Genomic DNA, 15,402 nt, shown 5'->3' with positions numbered 1-15,402 from the left:
TTATCTTACAGAGCTGTTAGAAACAAGACTTTTTGGCCTCTGTGAAATCTAATCTATATTTCAGATTGATACAATTTAACCTAGTGTACATTACTTAAATGAGCATTCATATTTATGTGCCTAGTGTGTATGTATTTTAGAACTTTGCTTAGAAAATGTGTATGGTTTTGCAAATGCAAAACGGTTAAGGGATGTACCCCTTGGAGGACTTGTTGAATATTTTCCTGTTTACTTTGACCAGTCATAGGGCCTCTTTCAAGGGCTGCCAAAATAAATAAATACAGTTTAAAAAGAGATATTTGTAATTTAAAAAAACAATCCTGAGGGTTTTTAATATATACCCCTTCATTTCTAATCACATTCACAGGTGAATTCTGTTTTGTAGATGATTGTTTCCTTGTTTAATTGCAATGTCTAATTATAGTGACTAGGCCCTGACTATTATTGTGTGAAGGACAGGTGAACGGGTGTTAGTGTTTACATTGTATCACAGCAATGACATTGCAAAGAGCTGCAAAAGAAGACCCTTGTTTGTTAGCATATGCCCAGTAAACTAATATTGCAACCCTGAGTAAACAATCCACCTCATCATGTCCAGCAGGGAACGAGTGATGTCAGCCTTTAAAGGGATATTAAACCATACTCCTTTGATAAAACCAAAAATGTTATATCAAAGTAAATATATATTAAAAAAAAAATATTGTGTAAAAAGCAGCAAATAACTTACCTGTTTTCTTGCAAAATTAGAAATTATCAGTGTAGCCCTGCCCCCCAGTGTTTGTGTGTGTTTTTTTTTTTAATTCTGCCAATTCTGGACATGAGCAAAACTGACTCCCTGTTATCTACTCTATTCACTAGCCTAGAAGTGCTTAGTGCTTTTTTTATTAAACATCTGTTTAAATTCTAGTTAAATAGCATAATCAACAAATGCGCAATGAAGACAATGCAGAAACATTTAAATACGTAAACTAAACTTTAACATTTGTTAGAAAAATCTACTAATTTTCATTCCTGCTGCATCATGTGACAGCCATCAGCCAATCGGAAAAAGTATATACATATAGACTGTGAATTTGTTCAGATGCTCAGTAGGAGCAGGTGCCTCAAAGTATGCATATAAAAAGATTGTGCACATTTTGATAGTTGAAGTGATTTCTAAGGTTGAATGGCGTGTTCTATATGAATCATAAAAGTTTAATTATGACTTTTTTGTATTTGAATCAATGGACTACAGCTCCTAGAACGTCCTTTTTTTTTTTTTTTTTTTTTTTAACATTTTGGAATACTCTGAAGCTTCTTTTTTGGTTTCTAAATTTGTAAGCCATTGACCTAGAGTGCTTTTCTTACCTTCCTCAAATATGTTTTCAGAGATTTACAATATCTGATCTCTTCAATCTAAACTTTATCCTTTTGGGATTCGTCTGACTAAACGTGTAATAAGGAACTAGGCTTTCATTAGTGAAACCAAAAAAAAATATTATCTGACTTTGATTTGTGGGCACAAATACATTATTATTATTATTATTATTAGTTATTTGTAGAGCGCCAATGGATTCTGCAGATAAACAAAGTGGGAGTACAACAAAACATTTATAGGGATCAAATGGGTAGAGGGCCCTGCCAAGGGCTGACTACAACAGTGCAACTCTTAAGAAGGTGATCTACAAACAGCTGGATTCTTAGGCTTATTTGCTAAGGGGGTTCAGGGGATAGCAATGGAGGAGAGGAACTGGTATAAAGAAAGGTTAGTGTAGGTTGTATGCATCCCTGAACAGTAGAGTCTTTAGGGAGCACTTAAAGGGTTCAAAACTAGGGGAGAGTCTTGTGGAGTGAGGCAGAGAGTTCCACAAGATGGGAGCCAGTCTTGAGAAGTCCTGTAAAGGGAAATGTGAGGAAGTAACGAGAGGAGGAGAGTAGGAGGTCATGAGCAGAGCGAAGGGGACGGGAGGGAGAGTATCTGGAGACAAGGTCTGAGATATAGGGGAGAGCAGTGCAGTTGGGGGGCTTTGTATGTTAGTTTAGCTGCCATTTTATGGACAGTTTTTGCTGCAGTTGTGAATACATTTTGAAGCACACGCACTTGCTCTTAATTGAAAGGGGCATAAAAACCCAATTATTTTCTCTCATTATTCAGATAGAACTTGTAATTATGAACAACTTTTCATTTTATTTCCATTATCTAAGTTGTTTTGTTCTCTTGGTATCCTTTGTTGAAAAGCATACTCAGGAGCTGTTGATTGGTGGGTGCACATATATGCGTCATGTTATTGACTCACCCATGTGCATTGCTTTTTCTTCAACCAAGGATATCAAGAGAATTAAAACAAATTAGACAAAAGTAAATAGTAAAGTTGTTTACAACTCTGTTCTATATCTGAATAATGAATTGAAAAAAATTGGGTTTCGTGTCCCTTTAATTTATGGTCCCCTTTGGTATTCTGACTACATATTACCATTTATTATTAAAGCAGTTGAGTGCCATAAAATAAGACACAAGCTGTCTGAAGCTACACTTAACAATCTGTGAGCAAATCATAAGTTATGAGTGCGTTTCTGATAACGGGGCAGAACAACCACCATGTTATAAGCCAATGAGAAGCAATTTGTGCTCATACAGATATGGGCTTACTACATAATGACCATAAGATTTCAGAACACACCACAATATTTTTATTTTTTGGTCAAACATCCAAGCTTCCAATGTAGAAGTGAGCACTGTGCATGTTGTGGCCCTTTTACCTCATGTGCATATGTGTGGTAACGTTTTGCTAGTGCTTACCTATGCACTCTTCTGCTCTGATGTTTAGCTCATTAATCATTCAGCTCTATCTGTATGAACATACTAGCATGGCTGCGCATCCTTTCTGCAAACTCTTCTGCGTATACACATGAAGTCTTTCTATTAGTCATGTGAGGTAGAAGTAAACGTGTTTTTTTGTTTTTGTTTTTTTCCCCTCCCCAAAGCCTTTAATCTGTAAGATATTTCCCGCCCTATTAATGTTTAAGGTCTAAAAAGTGTAGGTAGTGCACCTGCAAGGTCAACTAAGATCATTTCAGTTTGATGATTCCTTTTGATCTTCGATATGTGTTGTGCACACAGTCAATGCAAGGGCAACACTGCTCATTACCTATCGCATTACTCACTGTTATTTGCTGCTTGTTTTTTTTTTTTCCAATATATTTTTTCAAGACCCATGACCAGTTTTTTTTTTTATATACATATTTTTGTTATCTCTGCCTAAAAATGCCATTTTTCTTTTAACAACTAAAACATTCTATATTTAAAATCTTTTTTTTTTTATATTTGTCTTTGGCAACCACAAATGTATATTTCCATGGCTGTGTGTGTGTATCTATCTATTTTCTTCATTAAAAAAACAATGCTTTTGACTAGGTTAGGTTGTACAGAAGTATATTTGCTGGCAGCCTAAGGGCACCGTCAACAAAAAGCTCACCTGACAGGGCAGTAGTAAAGAGAACAGCTTTGCACTGTTAAAGCTGCCTTTGTAACCTTACTACAAAGTCATTTTCTAACAAAGCCCTTAAACGACATTGGGAAAATCATGTTTTATGCTGCAACTTTGAAAATACTTTAACTTTTTTTAATTTTTTTTTTTTAATATTTCAGGTGGCCAGACCATTAAAGGGACAGTGTACTGTAAACATTTTATCCCCTTTTTTAAATCTGTTCCCATTTGTCATTTTACCTGTTAGAGTGTATTACATTGTTTACAAATAGCTCATTTGACCTTTTTTATATTGGCTTTTGAAATAGCTCAATTTGCCTGTGATATCCCTCACCTATACTGAAAATGTTAAAGGGACAGTCAATCAAAATTAAACTTTCATTATTCAGATAGAGCATGCAATTGTAAACAACTTTCCAATTTTTCCATTAACAAAATGTGCACAGTCTTTTTATATATAAAGATTTGAGTCACTAGTTCCTACTGAGCATGTACAAGAATAAGTGTGTATGCATTTGTGAATGGCTGATTGCAGTCACATGGTACGTGTATGCATTTGTGATTGGTTGATGGCTGTCACATGGTACAGGGAGAGTGGAAAAAGTCAAAACTTTTAAAATTGTCAGAATAAAAATAACTACTACTCATTTGAAGTTTACTAAGTGCTATTGCATTGTCTTGTTATCTTGCATTTGATTATGCAAATCTACAGTGTTGACTGGTCCTTTAATACTTGGCTTTTCTATAGCCAATACTTATGTAAACAACAGAAGAAATTACACTCCCAGTGGGAGGTAGGATAGATAAGTAATACAATGTTAATTTTCAATTGTTCTCTCTAATTATTGGGCTTTTGTATACAGACAGAGATAAGATAAAGAAGCGTGTTTGCATTGAAAGTGATACAATAAGATCTATTTTTCCATGCAAGTTCAGCCTATTTTAATTGATGTATGGTCCTAAAGTACTATGCCATCTATTTTATATACAAAAATAAACCTATATTGTTAATGTATCATTAGTTTTATACTCTGCAGCTGCTATAACAGTTAATTGGAAACACATTAAAGAGAAAACTATTTTTTACAGTACACTGTAAACGAGCAGTATGTGGTTTTGTTTTGGGTTTTTTTTTCTGACAGATTTAGCTTCCTTTTAAATTCCCTGTCCCTTGTATCATGTGACAGCCATCAGCCAGTCACTGAATCTTATATTAATTGAAATCTGTTAATTTTTCTCCCCTCTTGAAAACTTCAAAAGAGGTCTGCCTTGGGGACAAAAAGGAATACTTCCATACTTTTTCTGCTGTTGCTGGATCAGTACAGCTCTGCTTTGCCCAAGCCAGAGAATTCTGTAATTTCATTGACCAAAGTACAAACCCATGCCAGTTTTAGAATTTATTCTGAGTGGTCAACTCCCCTTTAAATATCACTATTTTGCTGTATGGAAAAAACTAGCATTATCTGCTGCTTAATATAGAATAGCATGACATCTCCTCCATAATGACGCTTTCATTTCTGTTTGATGTGACTGGCTTCAATTCAGATGGTTAATTAACAGTGACACAGATATTTTGGTATTTGAAGAGCTCAGTTTCTTTCTGTCTGCAACTGCTCTTCTAAGAACTAAGACAGACGTTTTGGAACTTAAAGAGCTCAGAACAAAACCATGACAGCCTCACAAAAGTTACTGTCTTACATCCGATTTTATCATTAACGTTCTTAGCTGGGATCTTTATCATTTTTACACACCAGATCTGTTTTCTACATTAGATACATTTTTAATGTGAAAAACAATTCTAGGATGATACTTGGAAAGGCAAATGATTAACCTGTTATCAGTTCGGTTGAATATGTTGACCTTGCACTAAAAACCACTAATCCTCCCTGCAGATGCATCTCAATTTATGATCTCATGGGCAGGGCCTGCCATTAGCACAGATCAAATTTACCCCTTAGCTGGACCTATGCTTTATAAAACTGCCCTATGCTACAGGTAGAAAAGGCCACTCCTCTTTTTCATATTTATCTACTGATATAATTTTGTGGTTTCACAAGAATCATCTTTGTTTTTAAATGGACACTGTATTGTATCCCCCCCCCCCATGTGTTCCAAATTGTTATTGTATGGATATTGTCTGTTATTTTTATATTTGATATAGCTTATTTTGATCATTAAAACCATCACCTATTGTTCTTCAGGATATGTCCATTTAAATGGTCTGGCCATGCAGAAAGCAAAGTCCTGGTCTTATCTCTTTTTGTACACGGAGTCTAATTATTTCAGATGCACAAATATCTATCTTTATCCCCCCAACCCACACACGCGCGCACACACACACACACACACGCATGTTAATTTAAAGGTTATCTTCTGTTTATATCTATTTGCATGCTCTGTAGAAAAACAATTGTATTTATTATAAGTGGCCATTTCAATGGGCAAAATCAGCTATTTTAACTTACAAAATAAAGGTAAAGGAGCTGTCTGCAAGCAATTTAATACAACCAGCAGGTAAAAATGGATCGGGTGGAACATAATCCTTTAAGGATTTAGATTGTGTTGCTGAAATTTAAGACACCATAAATACTGGCACAACAAACAGACCTTTTCATCTGCTAAATTATACAAGACAGTAGTTCTGTAGCCATTTTCCCCCTGATCTATTGTGTGATTCTGTATTCATTTTTTTTTTTTTTGTTTCTTTATGAAAAGCTGATCAGTGAATCGGGATTACTGCTCTAGACCCTTTAATTGCATTTACTAAAGAGACATTAAACACTAAATACATTATGCAAAGTATTGAGGTCATTCCCCGCCTTCTATTCATGGATGGTCCCATGTTGTAATCTAGCGCTTGCTGCATTCTAGTGCTAATGTGTTCATTTGTGCAGCAACTCTCATTCAGATACCTGCAGGGAAACCTAAGATCTAACATTTATTATTATTATTATTATTATTATTATTTTTGCTTTGAACATTATTTGTTTTGTATTGTAAATGCAAAATCAGCTTGTGTCACCTGCCACAAACTGATTAATGTATGACAATCAGATAACACGAGTGTGATTAGATAAAATGAAAGTTGTCTTGCAGATATGGAAAGTTGCAATTCTGATCCCAAAAGCACTGATTTTGTTTGTCTTTCCAGACTTTGTACATTGCTTATGAGCAGACAGCAGGCCAATTGGATCATGCTCTATTGGCCTTCTCAAGTACAGAGGCTTTTTACAGAAAAGATGGGGTTTGGGGGGGTGGAGAGAATTAAAATTAAAAATGTAAAGGAAAAAACAGCAGTGACCTTTAAACTTTAAATAAAAAACAATTTTAATGGATATTTTTTTTTTTTTAATTTTATTTAAAAAAGGTGAATGTTAAGACAGTAACAGCTTGCGAGTACACAATATGTGCTTTCTTTAGGTATTCTTTTCATGTGTGTTTTTTTATATATATATATATATATATATATATATATATATATATATATATATATATATATATATATATATATATACACACACACTTAAAATATTGCAAAGCTTCATGTCTGTCTATCTTTTATGTTATTATTAATGTTTATACCTTCTTTGTTTTTTCTCTTTAAGATAAGAGAAACAGAGACTATGGACCCAAGAGGTATTTTTAACAGCTTTGAGGGGTCTGGCTCATTGCCAGATGATGAGGATTTTAAGGACCCCGATGACTATACTGAGGAATTGGATAGCGAAGAATATGATTCTTCTGAAGACTTTTCTGGTTCTGGAGATATAGGTATGAAGTCAGTCAGGCAATCACTGCTTACATTAAAAGTACCTAACTAGCTTGCTTTCTTCAACTGTGCTTAGTTGGTCAGTGACATTTTTCTATTTTATTTTCTCTTGTTTTAACATTTTATTAGGAATGTTTGTGAGTTATTGGTATTGTTTTTATATTTTGATTTTTCTCACGCTGACTTCAGAAAGCAGTTTGATGCGCACACACAAAAAAAGCCATACATAATTATCTCTGATCCCATCTCTTTTTAATAGACTAACTAGTCATAGAAATGTTGAGCTGAATAAGAAAATGTCATAGGTTTTTCCCACATATATCTCACTTATTCCGTCCTTTTGTTTTCAGAATAGCTACAGGTAAATTGCCCCTCATTTATGTCAACTACAATATTTTTTTTTCCCCATGTATATGTAATCTGTAGACTTGATGAAAATATCTGGCTGCTCAAATAACTGTTGTGAAACAGGTTGAGACAGATTTTCTTTATAAATTGCATAGGAAAAACACACAAGGTGTGGCAGCTCTCAGACTATGAAAAACAAGTTCTTAGTGTATATAGAGCAACCTCTATGCTATATTATTAATGTGTTACTCATACTTGTTTGGTATGAAATGTTTTAGTATTCGTTCTAGAAGTTTTTAGCAAATGTTTCCAGGTATTTTTTACTTTTAATTTTCCACTGAAAATCAACATTCTCATTTTTTTTTTTTTTTTTACAAAATTGATGTGTGTGCAGTATTTTAGGTTTCTTCCAAGATACATAATATAGGGGATTTATTAGGGTGGTGTAATATATCTGCAATAGACTATTTATTTAAAGGGACATTATAACCAAATTGTATTCCCCATGGATTCATTTCAGTTTTGAATAGAATCATTTTTGTAATATACATGTATTAGCAAAAATGCTTCTAATAAAAGCTATAACTGTTTCAAAAGTGTATTTAAGTATGCACCGTGCACCAGCATTTTAAACATAGCATTTGCTCAGAGAGCCTAAGGTGCTTGTTCCATCTGGTAATAACTCAATTTGTTAATTGCTGACATGATACAAGCCCTACTGGCTCTCTAAACTACTGCAGTATTTAAAATGCAGGCGCACTGAGAATATCTAGCTATTCTTCACATGCACGGGCAGAGAAAAATGTTAACCTTTCTATTTAAAGATATAATTAATCTATGTGCATTTAAATTTTGTCCGGAATGTCCATTTTAAGAGGCAAATTCTGCAGTTATAAACCTCTGTAGTGAGTAGAATAAGCATAAGGCTTGTGACTGTAGAGACAACGCACCGTAATAGACACCTCCTCTGATTTGTTGGCAGTTTAAAGCTATATTCATGGATAGGAATGAGTACGTTACACAGCTACTGTAAACAAATCTCTGCAGTATAAAGTATATTTTTATTGCGACTAGTCCCTAAACTGTGTGAAAGCTAGATACCCCCACCCTTTTTTTTTTTGTCCCTCTCTTAACACTATTGTTTTTTAATGTATTCAACCCTTACATAAATACACATTTTTTCACTTTTTATAGATGACTTTGATACGGATACAACTTTGAAAACTCCAACTGTAAGTGATTTGTTTGTATGTCACTTTGACTTTTTCCCCTCTCTCAAACTTTTTCTTTTAATAAAAAATACTTTTTTTTTTCACCAACTTCTCATATATCTCCCCCCCCCTTTTTTTATAGGTAACACTGGGCAACAGAATTCCTGAAGATGATGGTGGATCCCGTATAAAGAAATTAAATGTTGATGATAACAAACTAAATGGCAATGACATAATCACTTTTGAAAATGGCCTTAAATATGGAGACCTCAATCCTTCAAATGAAATTCCAATGCCCATTACAGCTAAAGATGGCCTCTTCCAAAGAGCAGAAGTTATCGCTGGTAAGATTGGTTCTATATTTAATTCTATCCAAATATGTAGAACAAAGACCAGTTAAATCCATGCTTTAATATTTATCAGACATGTTTATACTATTTTTAAGTTGAATAGGGAAATCTCATTAGTTTCCTTCCCTCTCCAGACCAAAATGCTGAACTTGGGAATAGTTATACATTATTAAAGGGACCATGTACCCAAATTTTCATATAACTGCATATAATAGATACTACTATAAAGACGAATATAAACAGATACTGATCTAAAATCCAGTATAAAACCTTTTAAAAACCTACTTAGAAGCTCCAAGGTTAGCACTTTTTATTAGGTTTGGCTGGGAGTCTGGGACACCAAATAAAAGGGGCTGGGAAAACAAAAAGAGCAGACACCCCCTCCCATTCCCTACATATAAAAAGACAACCTAAACAGGAGTCTGTAAACGTGTGTATACATCTGACACTCTGGGGCTTGGTTAGGAGTCTGAAAATCAGCACAATGTTATTTTAAAAAAAAAAAAAAAACTATACATTTTTACAAAAACACTCCCAGATGGGCTACATAAATGGATCCTGTACAAAACAATTTATACAAAGAAAAATCTAGTATACAATGTCCCTTAAAAGTGACAATGAAGCAGTTTGTATTGATGCATAGTATATATCAGTCATGACAACTGCATTACAAAAGTCATGCATTTGAAATAAATGTTTTAAAAGGATTAAAATTATACCGTGAACTTAAATGTGCAGAATTATGTAACATTTTTTAAGTTTACTGTCTCTTTAACTCTATATAAACCTTGCTCACAGATCTAGAGAGCTTTACTGAGAGTGCAAATTTCAGCTACTGGTGTCTGCAGCTCCTGATTTAGTGCAGCAAGTTGAAGTAATGACAGCCGTGCTAAGGGGGCAAGGGAACCTACACACACTCTTTATTTCTCTTTAAATCTTACTTATCCCTATTTTTTTTCACTTGCTGTAATTTCACAAGCAGCCTGTGATGTCAGCTGATATTCTATTCAACTAGGGACTGTAAAAAAACATCTAGCTGTGTGAGGAGTGTAAATTACGTATGCACATGAAACCTGCTGCCAGGAGTACAAAAGCAGAACACTTTTATCATTTTTTAGTAATTTTGGTTTTAAATATTTAATGTGTCAATATCACATTGTGTGTATATATACATTATTCCTTATTAAAATATTGTATTTTAATGTTTGACTACACTGTCCAATTAATGGGATAGTAAACATCTTGTAATTAATGTGTTGGCGCTCTACAAATAACCGCTAATAATAATTACAATATTTCTTAATTGCTGTCTAACAATAGATTAAGATATCAACATTCACAACAATATTAGAACAGATTACCCCCTTGTTTGCTACAATTGTTTTTCAATGATCAAATTCTACCCATCACTTTCTTTAATTGGAGGAGACAATCTGGACTTACTCAATTTTTGACCAGAAAAAGGGATGAAAGTGTTTTGCAAAGTTCTTTAACTATGCACAATTATTTATTTTACACGATTGTTTCAAAACTGTTTATTGTCCCTTTAACTGGACACTAAAGTCAAAATTAACATTGCATGATTTAGATAGAATATGCAATTGTAAGAGACTTTCTAATTTGCACAGTGTGATAAGAAATCCTTTTTATATGCACACAAATCAGAGAGCTGTTTTTTCAGAATTGGAGATGGTTTTAGTTACTACAATTTATTGTAAATCGTCACATTTTTTAAATTTAGTGGTTAGTAGGTAATGCTATTTGTTGTATTGAATAGGTTTACATTGGGATGCCTCGTTTAAAAGCAAGCTTTAATGTTTAAAAGCTGCAAGCACATAGTAAAAGGCATGCTCTTTATAAGAATGTGTCTAGTTAACCAGACATGCAGATCTATTTTTTTTTTTTTTTAATCACTAGCCACATGCTTAGTGAAGAGGCAGAATGGTGTTTTGGGAGCACAACTTCGAAAATGATTATGATAAAAAAAATAAGAATAACGTATTCAAATTAAAATAGGGCATTTTATTTAAGCATTAGGATGGCCCTTTCAAATTTGATGTGTGCTAATAACTGGCAAAGTAGTTACCATTTAAGGTAATTTAGCAGTCTATATAAATAGATTTGCTATTCAGAGTGATCTCATTGTGTGTGTTGGCATAGAGGAGGAGCATGGGAAATCTCAGGTATAATTCCCTAATTATATTTCACAAATTGCTTCCTCATTCCTATAGGAAGTTTGTTCCGCCATCTGTTGCATTTTTTTTGTTTAACAATAGGTTATGTTTTGTCCAGATGTACAGATGCTTCCATTTTTACATGCAATGATAAACTTTGAATTGGACAAAAACAAAACCATATAAGGAGCAGTAACCTTGCAAAACCATAGCTCAATTCAGTACAAAAGACCCCTTTGTTTCATCCCTTGCAATAAAAGTGATTAGTAAGGCGTTAGGCATGCTGAGATCAATACCACTGCTCACAGATCTTGCTGCCATGGGTTTGTCAAGTCCTATGTCACATGATACAAAGTGAGATGTAAAGGGCATGAAAGCTAATATTAAACCTGCTGATGGTTTAGATCAGTGATTTTTAACCTTTTTTTTGCCGTGGCACACTTTTTTACATTAAAAAATCCTGTGGCACACCACCATCCCAAAATTTAAAAAAAAATCACACATTGTAGCCTAATACAGCATATATATATATATACATACACACACATACTGTATGTATTGTGCTGTTATGCCATGCCTCCTACAAACTACCCCTGCACTGGGAGTAAAAAACAAGCAAAGTTTAAAAAATATGTCACACTGTTGTCATTCTGCCGTGGCACACCTGAGGATCTCTCACGGCACACTAGTGTGCCATGACACACTGGTTGAAAAACACTGGTTTAGATAGTATAGTAGGAGTGTGCCATTTTCTTTTAAAGGGACATGAAACCCAACATTTTTCTTTCAGTAATCAGATAAGCATGTCATTTTTAAACAATTTTCCAATTTACTTCCGTTATCAAATTTGCTTCATTCTCTTGGTATCCTGTTGAAGGAGCAGCAATGCACTACTGGGATCTACCTAACACATTGGGAGAGCCAGTGATGACAACATATGTGCAGCCACCAATCAGCAGCTAGTTTTTACCAAAGGATACCAAGAAAATTAAGCAAATTTAAATTAATTGAAGTAAACTGGAATGTTGATTAAAATTACATGCTCTATCGGAATCATGTTTCACTCAATTGACTTCTATTATAACATTTTTTCTTTCTTCTGTTATCATTCATTGAAAAGTATACCAAGGTAGGCTCAGTGCACTGCTGGGAGCTAGCTGGTGATTGGTCTCTACACACACATGCTTCTTGTCATTGGCTTATCAGAACCGCTTTTTCTCAGTAGTACATTGCTGTCCTGGATCTAATGTTAATAGGAGTGTCTCTTAAAGGGACAGTTTACTCAAAAAAAAAAATCTCCCCTATTATTTGTTCCCAATTAACCACTTTACCTGCTGGATTGTATTAAATGGTTTACATGTATTTCCTTTACCTTTTTTATATTGGCATTTTAAATTGTTGAGTTTAGCCTGTGGTATATCCACCTATTCTGAAAGTTTCTGGCCTTAGGTCCAAACACAGCCAGCAGAAAGAATTATACTCCAGTGGGGTATAGAAGAGATAAGCTAATAAAAAGTTTATTTTCTTTTGTTCTCTCCAAGTATTGGTCTTTGGTTTATGAACACATATAAGATAAATAATCATGTATATGTACACACGATGATAAAGTAATGAGATCTGATTATACCTACAAGCTCAACCCATTTTATTAGCTGGTTTTGTGTTTTGAAGCCACAACCTAATTCATAGACACAAATAAGCCTTAAAGCAAATCTCATACAGTTTATACAGTTGGTAAAAAAAAAAAAGTCATTGGAAACACATTAAGGCAAAAACAATTTTACAGGGTACTGTCCCTTTCATAAAATGTGATGATTGTAAGGATAGTATGCCAAGCATTTGTATTTTGTTTTAATGCTTTGTATTTGTATAATGTTTCATATACTAATCTTTATTTGTTTCTCCCTAGTTGTCGTTGCTGGTGGACTTGTCGGCTTAATTGTTGCAGTGCTCATTATTGTGTTCCTGTATATGCGTACATGCAATGCTAATAAAAATCCAAATGACCCTGTCAAGAAACCTATCTACACTAAAGCACCAGTATGCGAAGCATAAAAAACCCCACAAGGCTGATGACCTCTACAGACTTTTTAAATGCATTTGAAAGCTGAGACATTCTTGGTGTATATTACAAATGCATTACTAGCCCACAATATCAAATGATTTTTACAAAATCTTAAATGACTCACCTTTGACAAAATATGTATATATATATTAAAAAAAATAAGCTGTAATACATAGTTTAGAGAACTTTAAGCTACAGTGATCACCACCTTTTTGGTTCTTTGATTTTGAAAGTGGGGAAAATGATTCCAAACATAAATGACTGCAGAGACTTATTTAAATGAAGAGTTAAGTGGCTGTAAGGCCGGAAGCAACATAACAATAAAAGATGTTCATTTTTTTATGTAAACACTAATGATTGTAATTAGATTATTTAATGAAAACCATATCACAAAGACTGTATGTACTTCCTTTTTTTTCTCTATTCATCACCACCCTTTCAGTGGCATATATTGTGTTTTTTATGTAATGGCTAATCATATAATTGTTTTCCATGTTGTCCTGAATATGGTGATGGAGGTGGTACGATCTGTTTATATATAGAATGATTGATTGATTTGTGACACCTGGCAAATATATGGGAAATATATTAAAAGTAAAAAAGTAAAGTGTTTTTTTTGTTTGTTTGTTTGTTTGTTTTTTACAATGAAAAATAATTTGCTATGTTGTGTTTTAGAATAAAAAGCTAGAACCAGGTTTAACTAGCACATATTATTATCTTTTGTAATAACTGTATGTAGATTTTTTTTTTTTTTTTTCTAAATAAATTTCTACTTTTTTAATTTAATTTTGTTTCATCCTATATTACACATGTACAGTCCTCCCTTTTTTTTGTTCAACCTGTTATGGAGTCATTTAATGTAGTCCCTATTTTGAAATGTTATATTTAAAATATTAAAATGTAATTGTTTCAGTTTTTAGTATGTGTTCTATAGGTTCCTTTTTATTTTTTGTTACATATATATATTTTGTAACTGCTATATTAAAATATTTGTATACTGTTAAACTATTTATATTTTCATTTTGTTTGTAGTTTCTTTATTCCTTTTTATTTTTTGTTGTGTGCGTTTTTAAAAAAAAAAAATTATTATTGTAATAGGTTAAATTGTATGGTGTAAACATACTTGGGCATAATCGGTATTAACAACATATTGCAGATCAAAGTATTTTCTACTAATTACCTTTTAAAGATATATAGATATAATGCATACAGAATTGTCTGAGTACACCATAACCAACTGGTTTTATGTGATCATTTAATTTATTAAAAAGTAGTAAAATATTACAATCAGTTGATACTTATTATTGAACACTGAGAAAAATTAGTTTTTTATGTCCTTGTTTAATCTTTTATATGATATTGCCATTTATATAAATATTCTCTGCACACACCATCTGCGTATACATTTTCAAAACTCTACAGATTTAATTCAAAGGGTAACATCCTAGTACACGTGAGTTATGTTTGCCATTTACTTATAGGGACATTGCACTGTGTAATGTTTCTCCCTTTTAATATTTTCCCAGTGATCCATTTTAACTGCCGAAGTGTATTAAATTGTTTGCAAATAGTTCCTTTTACTTTTTTATAATTTTGAAAGAGCTGCTTCTACCTGTTAAAATATTCAGTTTATATGCTGGTTTTTAATATTGCACTATGGACTATAGAAAAGTTATGTTAAAAAGAGGCATTGGCAGAAAACAGCCTCACAATAAAGGGACACTGAACCCAAATCTTTTCCTTCATGATTCAGACAGAGCATGCAATTTTAAGCAACTTTCTAATTTACTCCTATTATCAATTTTTTATCATTCTCTTGCTATCTTTATTTGAAAATCATGTAAATCTTAGCAGCCAGCCCATTTTTGGTTCAGCACCATGGATAGCGCTTGCTTATTAGAGGGTGACATTTACCCACCAATAAGCAAGCGTAACCCAAGGTCTCAACCAAAAATGGGCCGGCTCCTATGCATCACATTCCTGCCTTTTTTTAAATAAAGATAGCAAGAGAACAATGA

At 33.4% G+C, this 15,402-nt stretch overlaps 1 protein-coding gene across 1 annotated transcript in view; it reads left to right on the top strand.

The window, feature by feature from the left end:
* Positions 1–13,996, top strand: part of LOC128666016 (syndecan 4-B) — a 28,289-nt gene extending 14,293 nt beyond the window's left edge. Inside the window, exons 2-5 of the mRNA XM_053720406.1 lie at positions 7,073–7,238; positions 8,779–8,816; positions 8,938–9,139; positions 13,229–13,996. Of these exons, the coding sequence (XP_053576381.1) occupies positions 7,073–7,238; positions 8,779–8,816; positions 8,938–9,139; positions 13,229–13,374 (552 nt within the window). The 3' untranslated portion in view covers positions 13,375–13,996. The remainder of the gene's footprint in view (positions 1–7,072; positions 7,239–8,778; positions 8,817–8,937; positions 9,140–13,228) is intronic.
* Positions 13,997–15,402: the final 1,406 nt, after the last annotated feature.

The sequence above is a fragment of the Bombina bombina genome, chromosome 1 (genome assembly GCF_027579735.1).
Source record: "Bombina bombina isolate aBomBom1 chromosome 1, aBomBom1.pri, whole genome shotgun sequence".
In the NCBI taxonomy this organism is placed as follows: Eukaryota; Metazoa; Chordata; class Amphibia; order Anura; family Bombinatoridae; genus Bombina; species Bombina bombina.
This window is presented reverse-complemented; position numbering and strand designations above follow the sequence as displayed.